This window comes from Hypomesus nipponensis, chromosome 21 (assembly GCF_054491055.1).
Source record: "Hypomesus nipponensis isolate SF chromosome 21, ASM5449105v1, whole genome shotgun sequence".
Taxonomy (NCBI): domain Eukaryota; kingdom Metazoa; phylum Chordata; class Actinopteri; order Osmeriformes; family Osmeridae; genus Hypomesus; species Hypomesus nipponensis.
Genome location: NC_140381.1, coordinates 8,520,001 through 8,542,069, shown reverse-complemented (window position 1 = coordinate 8,542,069; position 22,069 = coordinate 8,520,001). Strand labels below are relative to the sequence as shown.

Genomic DNA, 22,069 nt, shown 5'->3' with positions numbered 1-22,069 from the left:
CACTCAAAATTTTAGTTAGCTAATGTGTTGTCCCACATACAACAATTGCACTGTCCATAGAGCAACCCCCCCCCATTTCCCCCATGAGAAATTACAGTATTCCCATTGGGCAAGTAGAGTTGGATTAAAAAGCCCATTACATAAAGGGATTACGTTCCCCCTTATTAGCAGCGATGGGGCTAAGGTTATCAAAGAAGCTTTTGAAATTGCGATCATCATTAAAAAAACATTTCTAGACGGGGCTACAGGAAATAAACTGTGCCGTGTACATGTGCTACAGGCTCCTTTGCCTCTTCCAGACTAACTTCAACAAACACGGAGGTCAAAGTTTTGCCACATTTTAGGTGTTGTTTGTGAGGACCAGTACATGGTGACCTCAAATGACCTTCAAGCCTAATATGACCATGACTGTGATATACCATTAGCATGCAGTGCAGAGAGCAATCACAAATGGATCCACATAACAGCATCCCAGTGACTTTGTGAAATAGAAGTCCTGAAGGATGAAATAGTTGCCCGGCACTTACCTGTGGATTTGATGTGGTGGGTGATAAGCAGCCAGAACTGAGAGCTACAAATCTTGTGCTGGTTGCAATGTGATGTGGAAAAAGTGGTTATAAGGAACTCACACACACTATCACACACTCCTGACAGCCAATGAAATCCAGGAGGAAGATGAAGCTTACTGGACTGTTGCGCAGCTAATGGCCCAATACTGCTAAGCCCCCTCACACACACACAGTGCACACCCTCTGGTCACACACTTACACCCACATTTTCAAACGCGCCTGGGTGCACCTCCCCTCTCACACCCGCATTCTTACCCTCTCCCTCTCTCCGTCTCTCTCTGTCTTTCTCTCTCTGTCTTTCTCTCTCTGTCTTTCTCTCTCTGTCTCTCTCTCTGTCTCTGTCTCTCTCTCTCACACACACAGCACAGGTGTATCCATTAGCATTCCTCACTTTCGATGTACTGTAATGGAAGCCGTGCTAACGACGTGATGACATTCCGACACCGTGAGCACGGCCACGCCGTGCGTCTCCCGCCGGCCCTGGTTCCTTTGGTGCTTGTACCGCTCAAGCATGAACGTGAGTGTACAATGAAACACAATCACCGTCTGGAATAGCCAAAATAATGTTTCTCTTTTTCATTGCCATTTTATTGATTAACTTGTAAGTATAACATGCTGAACGATACGATGACATTAAAACATAGTAAGTGGAGGTAACATTACAGAAAAACATCCCTGAAAAGAATCCCTCTCTTCCTTGTCAGTCTGTCTCTCTATCCATCCCAACCAGTCTGCGTAAATAATTAAGAAAACTCTCCACTTCATGTCAACACTGAAGAACATTTCAATGTCGAGATAACGGAAAGCATTTCAAGCTTTCACTCATAATTTGAAGTGGCTGGAAACCCACATGTTGTCCCAAACCAAACAACCACCACCACCCAATGATCTCAGGCCTCTTGTCTCTCTGCCTCCCCCCCAGTCTGAGGGGATTCGGTTGGGCTCGTCTCTGGACAGAGCTCCTTCTCCGGGTCCATCACCACCGGAGCGGGGAGACCCAGGCATCGCAGCTGGGCCTCGTACTCCTCCATGACCCCCGCCCCCACCTCCCGCCTCCGACTCAGCAGGTACACGTCCAGAGAGACCCTCCTGCTGGAGACCACGTCCCACCTCATCACCACGCAGTCCGGACAGGAAGCCACACCCAGGAAGTCCCCGGTGAGGTTGAAGCGTCCCCCCGTCAAGAACGCAAAGGCGCCTCCGGCCGCGATGGAGATGTTATACGGCAAATACCGACATTGGTCCGCGAAGCGGTTGGTTTGGGTGTAGGAGGCTGAGTCGCTGTTGGGGGAGGTGTTGTTGTGGGCGGAGGGGGTGAAGGACATGGCGATGCTGTCCCGGGTCTTGAGGGCCTCCAGGGAGCTGGGGTGATCCAGGCTGCCGGCGACCAGAGCCCACCTCCCCCACAACTGGCCTGAGCCATGTGGGTCCAGGGGCCGGAGGAGGTCCTCGCAGGAAAGAGGAGCTGATTGGCTCAGAGACAGGAAGCCGAGGAGAAGGGTGACGCACAAAGCAAACATTTTTTGTCGTCGTTGCTGCGTTGGTATATCTGGATTTATGAATCTATCTGTCCAATGATATCAGTCAGTGTTTTTGCTCAGCTCTTGTCTATTCTGTATCTCTACCCGGGTCAGGAGCTAACAATGGCACTAGGACGGAGGATTCCTCCATCTTATAATTTCACCCCCCCCACCCCAGACCCCCAGGTGTTGTTCTATGCAAGAACTCGAAAGTTCCACATTTGCGAAACCCAGTACCAGTAAAAGCCCTCTCAGTTTTCCTACAGTACATTCCGTCATTGCGACATACACTCATAAAAAAAGAAAATAAAAAAGTTTGAAACAGTTCTGAAACAGTTGCCATTATTTTGCAGTTTGTCTCTGGAGCTTCTCTTATCTGGGAAGTAATAATCATTCAGGAGTCGAAGAAGCCATTTGACGTAGAGACCTTTTTATCTTCCTCCGGATTCAACATAACGAGAGAGGGTGAGTCAAGGGATTTGACTTGACTTACCTGAGCTTTTTAACGCATTGTGGCTGTCGAGGTTTCAGAAGCAAAAGTATGTCAGGGAAAGTATAGATTTGGTTTACTGTTGGGGCAGTGAGTGTGGTAATACTGTAGTGTCCTTTTCAGCTCAAAAGAACATTCGTACAACAGCAAATAAGGTTCCAGTTTAATCATTAAACCATATGACTCATGTCAACACATTTGAAAAATACCTTCTATACAATCCCCCCTCCCTTCCCCCCAAATTCATGATGGCTATATACATACATGCCCACATCAATCTCAAAAGACCTGTGCATATCCTTAAAACTATGGGAAAAATACATTTGATAAAAGAACACAACTTGAATCGAGCCATCAGCTGTTAAAAAATAAATGTAATCTTTAAAGTTAGGATGGACAAAACGCAATTTGGTCGAATGGTTGCTATTATTCAAGTTGGGCAAAAGGCTAAAAAAAAAAACATCCAAACAGAAAACAGGCATTTCTTCCTTGGTTATGTCCACCATGGTACTTTTCGCCACAGAATGAGCAGAACAATTGGATTAAAATGTTTAGTGCATGGACCTACATCAATTCATATCAAAACAATACAACTAAACACCTCGATTAACATTAAACTGAAGCCGCCCGTATCATAGTAACTTGGGAACCTGTTGACAGACAAGTTCACATGTATAGCATTCCATTAGATCCAATTTTTGGAATTAGGAAAGTATATGAGAACAGAAGCCAGTTCAAGACATTTCGCGTGTACAGTAAGAAGGCCACATATATCTTTGGTCACTCTTTCTCAGAGGAAAACAGTATTGCAAGCGGCCTGGTAAAATGCCGTGTAGGGTTTGTGTGTGTGTGTGTGTGTGGAGGGGGGGGGGGTGGTGGCAGGACAGGTTTCTGAGGGCAGGGGTGAAGCTGGAGTTTTGGGTGTGGAACTTCGAAGGCACATTAGTACTCCTCCCTTCCTCCACCCTTCACAGTGTTAGAGATGCAGTCTTTTTCTCGCGGGGTTTTAATAACACAAAAAGGGTTAGAGGAGGGGTGGAGGAAGGTCGAGAAAGGGAAACAAACAATTTGCACGGGTTTAAAAAGGTGAGGTGAAAGGAAGGGAGACAGAGTGAAAGAATGTAAAGTGAAAGTAAAAGAGAGCGTGATAAAGAGACTGGAGAGGGAGGGAGAAAGAAAGAGAACGAGGGACAGACAGAAATCAGATTTACATCACAGAGCAACACTGGCAGGTTTTGCGTTTCGGGGATTCCCCTTCCTGCGCCCCCCTGCTCAAGGCAAGAGTCTCTGGAGGGGACGCCATCGCCGCCTGGGCCCCTGCCTGGGTCTGGGGGGCCTTGGAGGCAGACAGCAGGGGCTCCTGCTCCACAGACCCAGCCTCAGTCCGGGCCTCTGCAAGGGACACCTCCTCGAACTCCTGCCCAGTGAGGGTGACCTCAGCCTGGGTAGCTGGGACTGCCTCTCCCCCCTGGTCCCCCCGGTTCTCTCCTTCCGTCTTGGCAGCCACTTCCTCGGCATCAGGGCTGGAGGTGGGGGCGAGAGCAGGCTGGGTATCGGAGTAGACAGGAATGTCAGCCACAGCGCCATCTAGGGCGTTGGCGGGGGACTGCGGCTCAGGTGCGGCCGCGTCCATCGCTTTCTGCACTTCTTCTTTCACCTCTCCCTCTCCACCCGTTTCGACTTCTCCGTCGGCCGCCTCATTCGTTTCTGCCTCTGCAGTAGTCCCTCCTTCTTCCGTCCCCCCTTCCTTCTCTTCTCTCTCTCGCTCTGCGGAAGGTTCCGGAACAGACTCAGGTTCCACCGCCTCGGTCTCTCTAGGGTCTTCCTCTGCGGACTGGGAGCTGGTCTGCGGCGCCCCGCCGGGGGGCGAAAGGCCCTCTGCCGCCTCGTCGCTCTCGTCCGTAACGATCACTCGTTCCGCCCGCGTCATGATTATCCCCTCGTCCTCCTCCCCACCATTCAGAGGATCCTGTTCAGGCTCCGCCTCCGAGTAGCCCAGGAACGTCATGGCGACGGCGCCGTCTGCACCGTTGGCGACCAGAACACTGGTGCTGGGACTCCCCTCCTCGCCCGAGGGGTCGAGGGCTGCTTGGCCCTCCCCCTCCCCTCTGCCATTGGTCAAGGCAGGCGCTCCCTCCAGTAGCGGGCCTGGATTCTTAACCACGCCCTCCTCCGCCACCTTCAACACTGATAACAGTAATGGTAACAGCTATATTACTGTATATTATGGTTTTAAAAATCTTGACAGCAAGAATATATATTTTTTTTAAAGGCTCGACTGACGGCTCTCTTAAGATACAAACGTGAGTCTCGATGACCTCAGCTATGACCTCATATATAGCTTCACCTTACCTCGTCTCCTGCACTCTTTGCCCTCCAAAGAAGCAATTCATGTTCAAGTATGGACCCTTCGACCATTAGCATAAATGCATATGCACACCGTCTAATTAGCAGGTATGAATATTCACCAGAGCGTGCATGAACCTTCAGTGACGCGTGGGCGGAGCCTGCTGCTCTCCTTTCAAGTGCTAATGGGACGTCACGTACACAGTGTCTTGTGCACAGAGAACACGACACCAATAATCAACGGTTCTTTGGGGAGTACTGCAGAGGGAACACGAATACTGAAATGAGGTGGGGCACATGTCTGTTTGCTCACCTGGCGCTGCCTCGTCTGACGCTGCCTCGTCTGAGGCTGCCTCGCCTTGCACCTGCCCGTTCTCCACAACCGTCACCTGGACTGCCTCTGTGTAGCGTGGCAGCAGAGAGAGAACACATTCAAATAGGGACTACCTCAAGACTTCCCCATAATAAGACTTTGTACCACAAGACCTTCCCAAACTGAAATACTGTATGTAGTGAGAGAGGAGGAGTATGAAAGAGACAGAACGAGAGAGAGAGAGAGAGAGAGAGAGAGAGAGAGAGAGAGAGAGAGAAAGAAAGATAAACAGCATGTAAAAAAGAGAGATCATTCTCAAGTCAGGGGCAAGTGGAGAACACATTGTCAACCATGCCTACAACGGAAAATCACAGAAAGTACATTTACCCAGTAGAACACAGACGGCCCCGATCAAAGAGTCAAACTAATAACGCCAACACACACACAGATGTAACCATTAACTTAATGCAGCACTGCTGGGAGGCAGCTGTTGCCAACAGGTGGTCGAAGCCAGCCGACAACCCTCGTTACTAAGGAAGGACAGGTGGCACCCACCTGCAACGCACTCCGCTACACCCGCTGCTTCCTATTGGAGGAGGGGACAGAAAGGGGAGGGGTTAGACTGAACTGCACCCAGACACAACAAACTCCTCCCACATTCCCAGAGTTCCTCAGTCTGGTTCCATACCAAGTCCATACCCATTCCAAGGAGTTATTTTAAGAATAGTGATATGTTGTAGTTTTCTTGTACATATAGAAAATGATTCACAGAGCAGTTCACATGAGAAGGATGAGAAAGACTTGAGGTTACGTCGACTTGCGTCAAGACTTTTCTACAGCCCACAAGGTGGCGCAGGTGAGCTGAAGCCACAACACCTGGAGGCTGACCGTGGCCATCTGCTGAAACTGTCAATGAATAGGTGCACCTGACTTGGGTCATCCACTGCAGCCAAAACAACGGACTAGTCCTATAAGAGCCAGCTGGGAGACAAATCAAACACACCTCAGTTCATGACAAAGACAACTGATCCATTCAATTGCACCGCTGTCGGCAACAGCTCCGTATTTAGTATTTAGAACCAAATATGGAAAGATACCTAGCGTGTGCCTATAAAGTGGCACTAACTACAGATGGTTCAGAAGGCTGAGCAGTTAGGGAGTAGGGCTATTAATCATTCGGCACAGCCGGTTCGATTTCCGGCTGTGCCGAATCACGTTGTGTCCCTGGGCAAGGCACTTCACCCTACTTGCCTCGGGCGACTGCAAGTCGCTCTGGATAAGAGCATCTGCTAAATGACTGAATGTATGTAATGTTATGTAACAACAGCCTCCAAAAACAAGGGTACTGTGAAGAAAAACTAAGGAATATCACGCGCCAGCCGCGAAAAGGATTTGTCCTTGTTTAGGAGAGAAATCAAAAGGCTCCCAATGCCATTCTAAAGGTAAACATTCACGGCCGCCTCAAGGTTGAACAATAAGTATGTGAGGTGATGCACATTGTTTTGGTGAACGGCTCGCAGGATTCTTTTGAGCAAACTTCCCTCCATTTGAAGGAGAGAGGCTAGATCAAAGCTACATTAAGGAGATATAATACATTATTCATGACCAAGACTTGTGGGAGAAATTAGCTTAATGGAACATGATGGAACTGCTTGTTGCACTTGTGCTGCGACTCCTCTGTATGTGTGTGTGTGTGTGTGTGTGGGGGGGGGGGTCTCACACACCGTTTGGCCATCCTCCATCTGCTCCTTGATCTTCTCTTCCTTCTCTGCCAGCCGCTGACTCTCTGTCTGCAACCTGACACACACAAATGCAAGCACATATTCTGATCGATTATTACAATTAATCTGGAGTATCACTGTGTCTCTGGTCTATGTACGCAAACACAAATAAGTAAGTATGAGGACAATTCTGTCATGTGAGGCAGACAGTGTGTGTGTATGTGTTTGTGTGTGTGTGTGTGTTTGTGTGTGTGTGTGTGTGTGTGTGTTTGTTCCTACTTGTCTATGCGTTGCTCTATCTCCTTGGCCTGGGAGCCCCAGAGGGGGGAGAGGGGGGCCTGGCTGTCTGGGCAGGCGGGGGACTGGGGGGGTCCCTCCATCAGCCACTGGTCCCTGAGAGACTTCCTCTGGAGGTGGGGGAAGGAAGAATGGATGAATTGATATAGAAGGAGAAATAGGGAGAAAGAGAGAGGGAGAGAGAGACATAGATGGTGAACGCAAAACAAAGGGAATGTGAATCATCAAGTCATGAGTCACAACCCTTAGAAGAGCGCAGGGGGGCCGAGGCAGACAAACGGCGGTAATGACAGATGTGTGCGCAATCTCACATTTTATTATGTGCCAGCGGGGGGGCGTGACCTTTTCGGCTCCCCGTCCAATCAGCAAACACAACTGTTGCCCTTTGTTTCTTCGCTCTTCACAAACCCCATACACCTTTAAATATCACTTTATCCTACCCAGGGCTAACAGGGGACTCATCCTCCCACGCGGGCACTTTCAATGAAAACCCTTCAATCCCCTTCAGCCCAGGCTCTCTCCTGTCTCTGTCTCTCTCTCCTGTCTCTGTCTCTCTCTCCTGTCTCTGTCTCTCTCTCTCTCTCTCTCTGTCTCTCTCTCTGTCTCTCTCTCTGTCTCTCTCTCTCTGTCTCTCTCTCTCTGTCTCTCTCTCTCTGTCTCTCTCTCTCTGTCTCTCTGTCTCTGTCTCTCTCTCTCTGTCTCTCTCTCTCTGTCTCTCTCTCTCTGTCTCTCTCTCTCTCTCTGTCTCTTTCTCTCTGTCTCTTTCTCTCTCTCTGTCTCTTTCTCTCTCTCTGTCTCTCTCTCTGTCTCTGAGTATTTCACCACCTGTCTCCCCTTCCTCTGCACCTTCTCCCACTTAACATCTCTCTCCCTTTGTCTCCCTTTATCTCCCATCTCCCCCCTCCACCCCCGCCCCCCCAGCTGGAGTTGATGAGCCCGCCCCGACAGGAAGTCTGCAGCGAGCACTTTCTTCCTGGTGCAGCCCCGCGGTTCACTCAGCACATCGAAATCCACCCCTACCCACGCCGGACGACAAGTATCACACAGCCGTGTGTCCTCGTGTTTGTGCGCGCGTGCCGCAGAGGGAAACCTCAGGGAAACGGGGGCAGAGAAAGATCTGTCAAGTGCGCTCAGAGCACCCCCTCAGACAGCAGCCGACCGACACCTATAAGAGACGTCAACAAGAGACACTGCTCTGGCCTCATTAAAAGCTTGTCTAATTAAGCTCGCGTTGACTGTGGGCTCGAAAAGCCTCTCAGCTCTGGCGGTGTAGCACGTCAGCCAGCGCGGAGACAGAAAGAGTTTATATGGACAAGTATACTTCTCTTGACCTCCCAGGAAGTTTAGAGCGAGTCGGTGAAAGGCAGCGAGAGAGACGGAGGTAAACATTCCGAGAGGCAGACAGAGCGGGAATTGTCCACGGCTGGTGGAGAGAGATGGGAAGATGGAGGCGTTTTAGGGGAGAGGGAGTTTGTTGTTTTCCTTCTTCACGTTAGCGGCTAGCGGTTGGCGCTGGTTTGCTCAGTATGGAATCTGTGGTATGTAGCATGTACAGTGGGTTGGCCTTGAGCAGAGCGCATCTGAAAGTGTTTATTTGCACATTATCTGCAGGGGGGGGGGGGAGAGAGGGAGAACGGATGTGTGCACTAGGTGCGAGATGGGTCACACGCACAGTCACTCGCTGTACACCAAGCGTGGGTAAAAACACACAAAGTCGACGGGGGGAATGCGCACGCACGCTCGCGCGCACACATTCTCCCTCTTTCCCTCTCTCCAGGAATGTGCCCTGGGCCACAGTAACAAGGTAGAGGAGGAAGGCGGGAAGGCCAGGCTGGGAAGTGAGCGTGAACAATAGCTCAGTCCAGTGCGGGGGCACGCACGTAAACACACACATAAAACTGATCTCGGCTCAGGAAGGCCCGCCTTCAACCCTGCCAGAGGCACTGACAGATTCAGGAAGGGTGTGAGTGTGTGTGCGTGTGTGTGTGTGTGTGCGTGTTTGTGTGTGAGAGTTCTCTTCTAAACGAAGGGTTGTTTTGTCTTACTTGGCATGCAAGTTACCTCCTGGCTCCTCAGCGGCCTTTTACGATTGACAGACTTGAGTTCATTTGGGCAACAGAGAACGTGTGAATGTTCTAGACATTCTTCACTTCGACGTGTGATCGAGACTTGAGTGAGGGAGTTTATGTAACGGGCGCGCGCGCGTGTGCACACGCGTGTGTTGGTGTGTGTGTGTGTGTGTGTAGGTCAGACCTTGAGTTGCTGCAGCCTCAGTTTTTCTTCCTCCATCTCCCTCTTAGCCCTCTCCTGCTCCTCTTGCAGACGTCGCTTCTCCTGAGAGCCAGAAAGAAAGAGAGAAAGAAAGAGAGAGGGTGAGAGAGAGAGAGAGAGAGAGAGAGAGAGAGAGAGAGAGAGAGAGAGAGAGAGAGAGAGAGAGAGAGAGAGAGAGAGAGAGAGAGAGAGAGAGAGAGAGAGAGAGAGATATAAGGAGAGAGAGAGAGAGAGAGAGAGAGAGAGAGAGAGAGAGAGAGAGAGAGAGAGAGAGAGAGAGAGAGAGAGAGAGAGAGAGAGAGAGAGAGAGAGAGAGAGAGAGAGAGAGAGAGAGAGAGAGAGAGGGAGAGAGAGAGAGAGAGAGAGAGAGAGAGAGAGAGAGAGAGAGAGAGATAAGGAGAGAGACAAGAGAGAGGGCAAGAGGGAAAGGAACACCTGGTCACACACCTGCCACAGGGCAATATCGCCATGGACACGAGGAGCTGCGCCATGCTAGGTCCTGAGTCACCAGTCTCCATGGGAACGGAGCGGTGTCGTTTTACTGGGCTGAGTGAGGCCCTGGCTGCTCACCACACTGCACCCTGGGTAAATTATTCAGCAGCCATAGACAGGACAGGGCGCCGAGCTTACTTTTCATGGTGTGTGCGCGTGTGCGTGTCGTTAAACTTACAGCGATCGCCTGCAGCCTCTGCTGGTACTTGTCCGTCTCATCCATCCTCGGCCTGTGACAAAAGCGACAAAGGTTAAAGGTCAGAGGCGAGGAGGTCATCTTGAGAGGTCACACAGCTACAAGTCAAGATTCATCTGCGCGCAGTTGGCCGTTAAACGTCAATGTTTCTTAGTGCTTTCACCCCCCAACAGTCCCATCAAATGACTTTTTCATTTCACGAGCGCAGTGCCAGCTTGAATGAAATACTTTGGTTACTGACAAACGGAACGGGCCTCGGAAAGTATCCGTTCCGCGAGGAAGGATACATCGTACTGGAGTGCTCCATAGCTTGGTGCAGCTGAACATGGTGGCCAACGCATTTACATTTATATCTCAAAAACCAATCATCTAAAACAACATCACACGCTACGTAGCACGTCCTTGGGTACTGAACAAAATACCTGGCAAATTTAGAGAGAATCGAGCCACTCACACACAGATTTCTGCCTTTGTGGTTAGATGCCGTATTTGTTCGCTGGCTTCCCTTGTGACACTTCCTCAGGCATCCCCACACAAATTACAGAACTGAAATATTTGTTTACCCTCATAGCTGACACTTGGGACTCTAGTTGCTTGTGTGTGTGTGTGCGCGTGTATGCGCACACCCCTGAGGGCGTGAAACACGCGACATTCCGAACAAACGACTCGACAGAGCCGTTTCGTATTGGACAGATGGGGAAACAGTCTCACACAAAAACCAAGTGAACCTCCTAGTCAGTTGAAGTTTGACATTCAGGTTAGAACTGGGGACAGTTCATTAGGAGAGTAACACCACATCTATCCTCAACACTAGTTCCTCTTGAAGTTCATTCCCCCCCATGAGTTAAAAGGACCTTCCTGTCAGTTAGGCAACAATTTAAGGGAAAGGATCTAGACAGTCAAAAGCTCTTTTATATCCATGGGTCTCCCTAGACCCTGAGGGGAACTTTCTAGAAAGAGGCACCTGATGTTTTCCTTTTCTCTTGAGAGGTGGACCACGGAGAGGCCAGCAACGGAAGGAAAATAACATTCTAGTCTCCAAGAAAGAGGGAAAGAATATGGAAGACTACTGCTCATTGTAACAACCCCCTCCCTACTAGCCAAGTCGTTCTACAAAGTGCACCTTCTTAGATCTCTGGCAAGTGAAGACCTCTACAACCTGAGACCAGTGTAGAGCTCAAGTACTTTCCAAGGACTGGGAAAGCTACAGTAGTTTATAGAGAGCTAGGCTATATAGAACTCTGGTAGCTTGTAGGGAACTATGGGAGCTTATTGAGGGGATATAGAAGCTTAGAGAGAACTATGGTAGTTGATAAAGAACGGTGATGTCTTTTATCTTTTAATGTTTATAAGGGAGTAAGGTAGCTTCTCAGAGCCTATGGTAGCTCATAAGGGCCATCCTTAAGAATATGGAGCAATCACAGTTAATAGGGTGTTATGAGAGCTTATAAGGTTCTGTGGGGAGTTGGCTTGCTGGAAGTGATGAGGCCCAAAATAGCAGGGTGGAAATAAACAAACAAGCTTTGATCAGGAGCATTGTAGAGGTCCCCGAAGATACACATACTCACACATACCCCCCGATAATTAGACATGATGCACAGGAGATACTGATAATGGAGTGAATGAAGGAAAAAAGGGGAGGGAGGTAAGCGACACAAGAGGGGGATGGGAGGAATCAAACGTGAGGGAGAGTCAGAAAGAGAGAGGGGGAGAGAGAGAGAGAGAGGGGGGGGGAGGGGGGGGGAGAGAGAGGGGGGGAGAGGGGGAAGGGAGACACAAAAAGAAGGAGGATGACACAGAAAGATCTACGGTCTGGGGAAACAGACAGCGTTGTCTAGGACTATGACCAGTCATGTGTTCACGTTCCGCCCCCCCCTTTCACTGGACACCCGAGACCTCGACGCCCCCCCCCCCCATGCACGCCCCACGTCTGTCACCACGGCAACCACTCTTTGACCCTCGCGCAGCAGGCCACGTTGCCCAACTAACAACCTACACTCTCACTCGAGTTTATTTTCATGGGAGCTTCTCAGTTTGGTTCAAGTTCCTAATTACACATGAGGACTCGCTCACAGACGGTGCCATCGCTCGTCTGAGGACAGGAGAGAACAGGATTCAGCGAGGCAGTGGCTGTGTGTGTGTAAGTTGTAAGCGCACTTTCTGCGTAGGTGTTTGTGCGTGGGCGGAATGGATGATGTGACAAAGTGTGTGTGTGTGTGTGTGTGTGTGTGTGTACTGTAGGGACAGGACGTACTTTCCCACATCATAGTTAGGCGATGGTGTTTCTCTTACTCCCCCACCATGGCCCCACGGTGGCTAGCTCTAGGTAGCTAACAGTTGGCATGACTTCAGAGTAAACACTGCTAGCGCCTTGGTGCGAAAGAATGTATATTTGCCCTGTGGGGAGTCCTGCAGGCAGTATGGTTTGTGCTAGCCTAGCGTTAGAACAGATGGAAGAATTCCAGCAAGGGGGTATCGAGTGAGGGGAGGGGGATTTATAATATAACATGATTCATTATGTATGACAGTTTGGAAATATTTGAGATGAAAAGCTGCTGCCAATGACTGTCCCATAAAAACAAACACACACCAGGGACATGACTAATCAGAAGCGCAGGTGTGCTGTGCTTACACACACACAAACAGTGTCATTATGAGGCTCTCACACAGAACACCAAAGTTACAGAAACAGTGTAGTGTGAGTCAAAAATCAAATAAACTCTCAAAGACATTCACACAATGGCTCGACAGTGCTGGATGTCCAAGCTTAGCCCACGCCAGTATCAAGTCTTCTGTCCAAATCAACAAACAGCCAAGACCTCAGACCTGGAGGGGGTTAGGTCCACACAGGGACATCAGAATGCCTCTTAAAGGCTTTCTCTTTCCGGTGTTTTCTTCCAGGCTGACACTGTGCCAATCACTCTGACGCAGTGAACCCGCCATGGCCGACGGCGACGCGACTTTACAGCTCTCCGGTTGTTTCAGCTCCGTTTGTCTTCGCTCGGGCAGATGAGACCAGTCGGATTCCGTCTTCTCCGCAACGAAACGCACACCCACGCATTGAATATACATATCACTTATACAGACAGTGTACTGCACATGACAAACATGCAGTGCCCCACCCACACACACACGTACACCACTCGTTCGCTAGTCCATTTGCACCTGAAGTGGCCACTGAAGGGCCATTTACATGGAAGATTACAAGGCAGACTGGCACCAAGGTTGTTTGCTGACCTCGGCTCTTTTCTCAACGACCTCACCTGTGGTTTGTAAACGAGACATCCACAAGCAACGGCTGCGCATAGAGGTTAGGCGAACCCTGGAGTAGCCACATCCAATGGGATGCAGTAGGCTTCATCTTCAGTTGGACGATGAATTGACTTCAGAGTCCAGATTTGGGCTGGTTGTCATAGCGACTGATCTTTTAGAATGAGTCTTGGAAGTCGGGGGGGGGAGGGGGGCAATTATATGGTGTGTGTGTGTCTGAGTGAGTGCGAGAGAGAGAGAGAGAGAGAGAGAGAGAGAGAGAGAGAGAGAGAGAGAGAGAGAGAGAGAGAGAGAGAGAGGAGAGAGAGTGGATGTTTGTGTGTAGATGTGTGTGTGGAAGACAATCTGCATAAAAGCCTTTACTGCATCAACACCAGAGAAGGTCAGAGTGACTAAAGGAAGCCCCCAGTACAACACAGTGGCAGTGTCCCAAGGTTCACAACCAACCAGGGAACAGGATGAGAGCACACTCCGCTGTCCTCCAGACGCTCGCAGGCCAGACGGCCAATCACAACGACCCTGGCCTCTGACCTCACATGCCCCAGGTTGTCGTCATTGGCTGCTGATAAGGAAGCAGTTACCGGGAATTGGCATCCCACCAATCGTAAAAAAAAGGGTCTCCTGGAAAGAGCTCAGTGTGTAAAGGAAGTTGGGACAGGTTATCGCTGTAGCCTTGAGGAGCAATTCTTTGTAAAGTGCTTCTTTTTTTTCTTCCTTTTACAGCCATTGACTTTCACTTGCTCTACTCAAAAATGGTCACAGTCAACGATAAGTGATGATTGTGCTGTTGGGTTAGATACAGATACAAAAATTAGACAAAAGGCACAGTGGTGAATGTGCGTGTACACATATGATGGGAGTTGGGTGTGTGCGTGTAGGTGACAAAGTGTGTACGTGTTAAAGTGCACGTGCGTACATACAGTATACAAGTGTGTGTTTAGTGCGTGTCAAGCACACGCGTGTGGGAGAGGAATTTGTGATGTTTGGCTGGTGGTTCGACAGCACACAGCCAAGTCCCTTTTGAGTGACAGTGCAGGTCAAGGAAATAAAAACACAGCAATCCTATGAACACTGTGTTTGTGTGTGTGTGTGTGCATACGTGTGTGTGTGTGTGTGTGCGTATAATTCCACCATCACTGTTTCACAGACAGGAAGTGTGTGCAGGGTTATTTTAAGTGAACCACCCATCATTATAACCACACTTATTGGTCACTACCTTACCACATTTATACATGACAAACACACACAGACTTACACACACACACAAACACACACACACACACACTGAACAATATGTCAAAATGCAGACATATCAGCTGATGCTCCCAAGCTTAAGACTGTAGTTCCAGCTTTTAAGTTACGCTGATGATAAGGTCCTATAATTAAAGGGTCAGCCAGGGGCCATACCAATCGGACTATGTTCTTTCTTTATATTCTGGAGATGAAGAGGTAGATCAATGTGCTCTCTATGCACATAAAACACACGCGCGCACGCACGCGCGCACACACACACAATAGCGGCTCTGTTCAACCAGGGGCGGGCTCTTCTCAGCCTCCGCCCAGCTTTGCCCGCAATTTCCTCCCCTGGTGCAGTCATGGAATACTGAGGTGGACCTGCTCTAACACACACACTTTACCCACCTTGTTCATGCACCCTTCTGTTAGCCCCACTCCCCCCCCCACCCCCACCCCCCCAACTGCTTACCTGATCCCTCACCCCTGGGGGCTGCACTTGGCCTGTACCAATGTAGACTCCTAAGGGGAGTAAGCGGGCTAAACCATTCGAGCATAGCTTGTGATGCCGACTGTATCTATGCTGGGAAACGGTCTAAGAGGGGGCAGGGCACAGTCGGGGTATCAGCAGACTGTTTGTCTAGTGTATCGAGTATTTGCTTGCATGAGCCGTCAGATCTGATCTGAGGCTTTTATCTCTTCAGGAAACGTACGTGTATCCGCCCCTGCATGTGGCGTGGGTGTGTGTCTATAGGATCAGATCATTTTCATATTTTTACTGGTGTTAAACAATGAGCTGGAATTCCAGAATTCCAGAGTGTGTGAGGAATTCCATTAGCGTGTGGGCTTGTAAGAGATGCAGGATGGGAGGAAAGAAAGGGGGAGGTCAAAGGTCAAGATCTTGAGCTTGTTCAAGTACAGTTCATGAGGTAACATCCACTGACAATTCCGATGTCAAAGTACTGGCATGCAGAGAGAGAAAGAGTGTTGTTGGAGAAAAGACCAGGCAAACAGGTAGAAAAGAGGGAGTAAAAAAGAATAAAACAGCCAGAAAAAGAATGTTGGAGGAAGAGAAAGACAAAGCCAGAGAGACAAAGAAAGAAGATCTTAAGAAAGGGGCTCAGGTTGAGACACCTGTTCTGACAAGTCCTGACAGGACTCCTTGAGCTGTCTCATGGCATAAACATCCTGTCACCAACACAGCCCTCTCCCACTCACACAAATATTACTTCCAATGCACTTGAAATTGTCAAAAGTTCAAAAATTGTCTTTGTAAGAGACTTTCACAGGCATTTTTTACTACTGACATAAACAAACTGTAAGACCATTTGTCACTGCCTGGAGTCGACAGCTAGTTTGAGTATTGAAATACAAAAAAAATACATCAGTTTCAGTCCACAAAGACACTAAGGAAGAACCAAGTCCTTACCTACACATTCTACTGTATTTCTCTGTCAATTGACCTCCTTTGGCTAGAAACTATTTTGGGCTTTTCTCTAATGAGTTTTTCTGAGTCACCTCTACTCTAACTGTCTGGGTGCTGCAGTTAAACCGCTTCTCTATGTGTGTGACATGTAAAGGCTTGCTTCAGTGGTTTCCCTGTGTCTGTTTGTGTAAGGGATTAGTGTGTTTGTGTGCCTGTCTGAAACAGGTTTGGAGAGGAATGCAGGACTGGTGTAATCCAGTCTTGGTTCATTTTCACTGCTGTCACTGAGTTAAGACCAGGAGCTTGTGTGCTTTGGGGTATAGCGCTGAGCTAAGCTAGCATGCAGCTATGCTGCTAACATAAAGCTAAGATAGCATGCAGCTATGCTGCTAACATAAAGCTAAGATAGCATGCAGCTATGCTGCTAACACAAAGCTAAGATAGCATTGGGTGACCTTTGTTGTAGGTCACTTAGATAATACAGATTGACAATTCCATACAGATAGCCGATTATGATTTATCAGGAGCAAATTACAAACTAAACTCAAAACCAAATTGGAAAGAAGATAAGATGCATACAAGACCGCTAACACTTTGGTGGTCTTATCTCTAGAGATGCCTTGTAACCTTGCAGCTCCAACAGACTAATGTTCTAATGTTGACCTTCCCCAATTCCTCATTATCAAAGTGTCCAAACACTCATATTCCAGCCCACTGAAGAGGAAACAATGAGATAAAACACTGAAGCACACCCCTGTTTGTCTTTGGGATTCTATTTAAAGGCTGCAATGTTGACAAGTATAGCATACGTTATCCTCAATGCTAACTTGTAGAGCTACCGGACAACCTCGGTCACTGGTCTGCAGGACAGATACGTGTGGGATTTGCCTGACTCGTCTCAAGATCCTTTAAATCAGGCCAGGTCATAGGGAACCAATAGTTCCCATGGTGCATCACTGTGGGACCCAGTGTGAACTGGGTCAACAGACCTATGACATCAACAGGGTAGGACCAGGATCGTGAGGTGGTTCTTAATGGGATACCTTAGTCTCCCTTTAGCAACGCTAACGTCGTTCTGACTCAACAGTTAGGCGTAAACTCAACCTACAAGGGTCATTGGGATCAATTGTCCAAGCCAAATAGTAACTGGGGTGAGCAAGATTGTAACGGTATGTGAAGGTTATCAGACATTCATTCCAAGGTTTGTCACGTTTCAACCATGGTGAACTGCAGGTGGATGCAAATTAAAAGTTAATTACTGCTGTGGGTGGTCCAATGCCGGCTCAATATCTGCAATGTTTCAAACTCAACCTTGGAATGGATGGACATAAGATGAATGGTTGAATACAAATTGATAACACAAACAAAGTGATAAACACAAACTGCAATCCTTGAAAGAAATGACTTCGATTTTGTACTTCACACTAGCTGCATGCATTAGGAGTGCGCCTTGCAGCAATGTAGGGTTACCCAGGGCGAATCCTAGTCAAACAACCTCCTGTGTCGTGTCATGACAAACTGTCTAATCCACTTTGTATGCTCTGGGCAGCGCGATCAGAGTGGAAATTGTTTGTAAAGAACTACTGCAGTAACTCAACCAGAGACAGAGGTGGGTGGGCTGAAGCAAGTCGCCATGGCGGCCCCAAGTACCATGGCAACTTTTGGCACCATGGTAACCAGTAGGAAGACGGGAATGTCAATTGATCAGAAGCTCATTCATGAAGCAGGCTCCAGTCTGCACGAGAGGTAAAGAGCCGTCCCGTGAACCACTATCGCTGTTAGATAACAAAGACACCTAAGGTTAGATCAACATTGTTACAACGTTGATTTATGGCAGACAACGCTCATTTCCAGGCAATAGCTTCCTTGGCACGACCTGGGTTGAATGGAAATATATGCTGAGGGGTTGAGTAAACAGGCCTATTTCCTTGTTTACACTCTCTCTCTCCAGGCCATTACTTTCACACCAATAATCCATTATTTATGTGTCTTATATGGTCATTTTGATTTATACCTCTGTGATATTCTTTGTTGTAGACAAGGTGTATGACAAGACAAGACACTTTTATTTCTTCCATTTCCCTGGCAGGCTTTCCATGTGTAATTCTATCATCCAGCCAGTGTTAGACACAAACACACTCACCGTGTCCGCGGTAGCATCTGCGTTTCACACTGGCATCCTGTAAAAACTCATAACGCAAATATTCAGTGGAAAACACCTAGGAGACACCGTTTATCTACTGCGAGACCGATTTAACCCCTTGAGGCCTGGGCGTGGTCTGGGGATTAGGGGTAACAGACACACCGACACGCACTAAATCGTAGCTTGCGGAGGAAAAAAACGGATTGCACAATTACATCTCTATTAGGCATGTCAGCAGTCGAAATCAAGAGAATGTCAGTTATGTGTCGCCAGTTTCCCACCGAACCAAAACAGAAAGAGAGACTGGGTACAGAGGGAGAGAGAGAGAGAGAGAGAGAGAGAGAGAGAGAGAGAGAGAGAGAGAGAGAGAGAGAGAGAGAGAGAGAGAGAGAGAGAGAGAGAGAGAGAGAGAGAGAGAGAGAGAGAGAGAGAGAGAGAGAGAGAGAGAGAGAGAGAGAGAGAGAGAGAGAGAGAGAGAGAGAGAGAGAGAGAGAGAGAGAGAGAGAGAGAGAGAGAGAGAGAGAGAGAGAGAGAGAGAGAGAGAGAGAGAGAGAGAGAGAGAGAGAGAGAGAGAGAGAGAGAGAGAGAGAGAGAGAGAGAGAGAGAGAGAGAGAGAGAGAGAGAGAGAGAGAGAGAGAGAGAGAGAGAGAGAGAGAGAGAGAGAGAGAAACGAACATGCTCTAGGGCAATGTGACAGTGAGGAATTTCCCTCAAGCAGAATGCACATCCATCACCTAGCCGTGAGAGATATCATCCCTCCTTCATTTTTCTCTCTAGCTCCCTCATTCTCTCCCTTTTTCTTGTCTTCCCCTTGTGTTGTCAGTTTGACACTCGAATCTGTGATAAGTGCAAGATAAAAATCAAAAACTGCACAAGTCATCAGTTCTCGTGCCTTTCCCCAACTCGCTCACATAGATTTCAGCACAGGCATATCAATATCAAACTTTCATGCAAATGATTACAAGACGTCCCTTCTTTCTAACAATATGCCATGATACATTTCACAGGCGACTGTGAGGGACAAAGCAGTCAAATCACAGATGAGATATTTGCTACAGAGTTTGGTCTTCGTTTGGTCTCAGATAAACGTTGGATTAGGATCCTAAAGAGTGTGTACATAAACTACTTTTCAGGAATCAAAATGTGTTTGTGGCTGTATTTAAGAGCATTCCCTCCTAGTCTCTGATGCCCTTTAGGTTTCTGAGAGGCTTTCAAGGGCAGTGTTGTGAACTCATGTGGTGCTTCCTCCGTGAAAACTACCATGCATGCATACGTGTGTGTGTTTCTGTGTGCTAAGCAGTTCTCTGTGGTTTTTCGATGAGTTCTGCAAAAGCCCCAAGCTTCTCAAAGCTAAATCTGCTCTGACCTCAGCCATAAGTGGGTTTGAAGTATTGCAGTTCTTGGTGGCAGCTGCAGCTCTGTATAGGCTACCATGCCCACTGTATGTTTGAGTGTAAATATAAGATGTGCATGACTACGACTAAATAAAAGTTTCTAATAGTGTTTATTTTTCAACCCCTCAAACACTTCTCCGCCACAAATTGCAATATGCTACCACCCACCATACAGGTTACGACTTGGGTGAACATTTACGTCCTGGTTAAATAATTGGGCATGGGTTTCTGACAATGCTTTACAGAGGTCACGCAAGCTAACCGACAGCTTGCATTGCTGTCGCCAGGTTGAGTATCACATTTTGCCATGAGTTGGCAAATGCTCAAAAGGTGTCAACAGAAGGACGTCATATTTGTGAAAAGTGACACATTCTTTAAAAAACAAAAATGCTTAAGCTTAACTTTAAACTTTGCAGACACTTACCTGTCTTAGAAAAGCCAATTGAATGTTGGTCCAATTCAATAAAAGAAAATAGTGTGGCGTTAGACGGTTCACCGTCCTAAATCAAAATTAACGTCCCAGAAAATGTCCCTCTTTGCGCTGTGAAACGAAGTGGCAGAAAACATCAACCTAGGCAGCGCCACGAGACTATATAGCAGACGAACACCTGAACACTCACCGCCCTTGAAATGCAAACTTCGTCACATTAGTTCAAACACGGAGCCGTTAAAAAAGACGAGTTCGGTCAGGTTTTTATGAACACAACCGACGGGATGAGGAAACTACCAAAAATTCAACGCTAAAATATTTGGTTTCTGTTCAACATTTCCCCGTTCGATTAAAGTACCAAATTTACAGCTGCCGAGGCTCCGTGTAGTTTACCTGACTCACTCACTCACTCAGTAACACTTGCTATGGGACCAACCCTCTTTTGCAGACATCAAGTTTCCTGTGTTGTTCGTGCATTCTGACTCTAGAGGGACCTGGCCTTGCCTCATGCAACAAGTCCGTTGACCATTGAGAAAAGACTCATTCAGCAAGTGTTTTATGCATGTGGACCATTGTTTGCTTCATGTTTAGATGACCTACTTATGAATTACTTTGCTAAAGTAGGCTACAAGTCTCTAAAGAGAAATATTTACATCAATTATGAGATGTGGATAGTATCATTGCCCCCATCAATTACAGTTGGCATGCATTTGCTCGAGAGGAGTTTTTAAGAGAGTATTCTTGGCAGTCTTCCGTTGTTACATTCGTTATTGGACTCAAATGAGCACATAAGGATTCAGCCCACTTCTGACTCCCAAAGAAAGGAGAACTGTAGGAGCCCTCAGATCTGGAGCTATGGACATGGCAGCCATACAGTCCCTCACATCACTTCCCATAAGCTGAACCATTTGGAGGGAGTGTTTGTCTGAGAGTGTGTATGTGCTTGATCTTGGGGATTTTTGTGAGAGAAGGTCTGACTAAAGAGAGGGAGAAAGAGAGTGAGTGTGAGTTGGGTGTGATATTGTGTGTGTGTGTGTTTTTGTGTGTTTTTGTGCGTGTCTCCTCTGTGTGCTCTACTTGGAGTATGACCTCGGCATACGAGCTTGCCGAGGTCACTTCCTGTCCCTGTTTTGTCCTTGCACTTGACTTCCACCAATTCCTTCTCGGCTAATCTCTTAATAATATGCATGACTGTGAAAGCCGACTTAACCCTCGTGTTATTTTCCAGGTCTAGACAGGTAAACAGGCTATTGCTCTAATGGATGTTCAGCCGTAAAAAAAATGCACATCTCTAAAGCAATGAACTAATGTGACGAGAAGCGTTACATATTTGTCCCCGGAGGTGGTGTGGTGGTTATTAATAGCCACAGTTTCCCCTACTTTCACCAAGGCCAGGTGGCGTTTTGTCGATGCACTTGCTCGTAGCTTCCTGAATGGCTTTGATGTGTGATATCATACTGGTGTGTGTTTATCCGGGACGATCACATAAGCATCGATCAAGTGCTTGTTATTACTGTGACAAAAAAGTTAGGAATGTGTAGGTGTTCTCTGTCCTGTTTTTTTTCTGAGTTGGTGAGATGTTTGTAATTTTGCTGAATGACTTCACACAGTCGATGTGTGTTTGTCTGGCTCAGCTACACGCCGTCAATCCTTGCCATGGCTGCCTGGTTTCCATGGGAACAACATATCCGCTTGGCGATTTAACGATCAGTCAGAGGAACCCCCCTCCCCTGTGGGTCAATAACCCATAACATGAACACTCGCGACCACGTACCACAGAAATTACCTACTTTAAATGACCTACTTGTTAGCCCAAGGACCACGTTTTCCTCATTGACTCGTTTTTTTTTGGTATGTGCCATACGATAAATGCTTTGTTTGAGTGGTGAATAAGTACAGGCAATCCTTGGGGGAACGCACCATCCCTATGATGTATTTGATGCTGCTTCCAAATGATT

General features: G+C 47.9%; 2 protein-coding genes and 1 long non-coding RNA gene across 4 annotated transcripts; all 3 read right to left on the bottom strand.

Moving 5' to 3' along the window:
- Positions 1–1,130: 1,130 nt before the first annotated feature.
- On the bottom strand, positions 1,131–2,224 carry LOC146237774 (uncharacterized). Its single transcript, XM_084685809.1, has one exon. It carries the CDS (start codon positions 2,087–2,089, stop codon positions 1,460–1,462), a length of 630 nt encoding a protein of 209 aa, XP_084541935.1. The 5' UTR covers positions 2,090–2,224; the 3' UTR covers positions 1,131–1,459.
- A 506-nt stretch (positions 2,225–2,730) lies between these two features.
- palm3 (paralemmin 3) lies at positions 2,731–20,545 on the bottom strand. 2 transcript variants are annotated; one of them, XM_084685807.1, is made up of 9 exons: positions 20,302–20,545; positions 20,106–20,222; positions 10,198–10,249; positions 9,510–9,590; positions 7,239–7,366; positions 6,963–7,035; positions 5,794–5,824; positions 5,239–5,325; positions 2,731–4,766 (listed from the first exon to the last, which is right to left on the bottom strand). In XM_084685807.1, the coding sequence occupies exons 3-9, from the start codon at positions 10,240–10,242 to the stop codon at positions 3,787–3,789; spliced, it is 1,425 nt and encodes a 474-aa protein (XP_084541933.1). In that variant the 5' UTR covers positions 10,243–10,249; positions 20,106–20,222; positions 20,302–20,545; the 3' UTR covers positions 2,731–3,786. The 2 variants fall into 2 exon arrangements, with proteins under 2 accessions (XP_084541933.1, XP_084541934.1); XM_084685808.1 differs by lacking the exon at positions 20,106–20,222.
- Positions 12,691–13,642, bottom strand: LOC146237773 (uncharacterized). The gene is made up of 2 exons (XR_014740659.1): positions 13,479–13,642; positions 12,691–13,245 (listed from the first exon to the last, which is right to left on the bottom strand). It is a non-coding gene; the product is annotated as an uncharacterized LOC146237773 (long non-coding RNA).
- Positions 20,546–22,069: the final 1,524 nt, after the last annotated feature.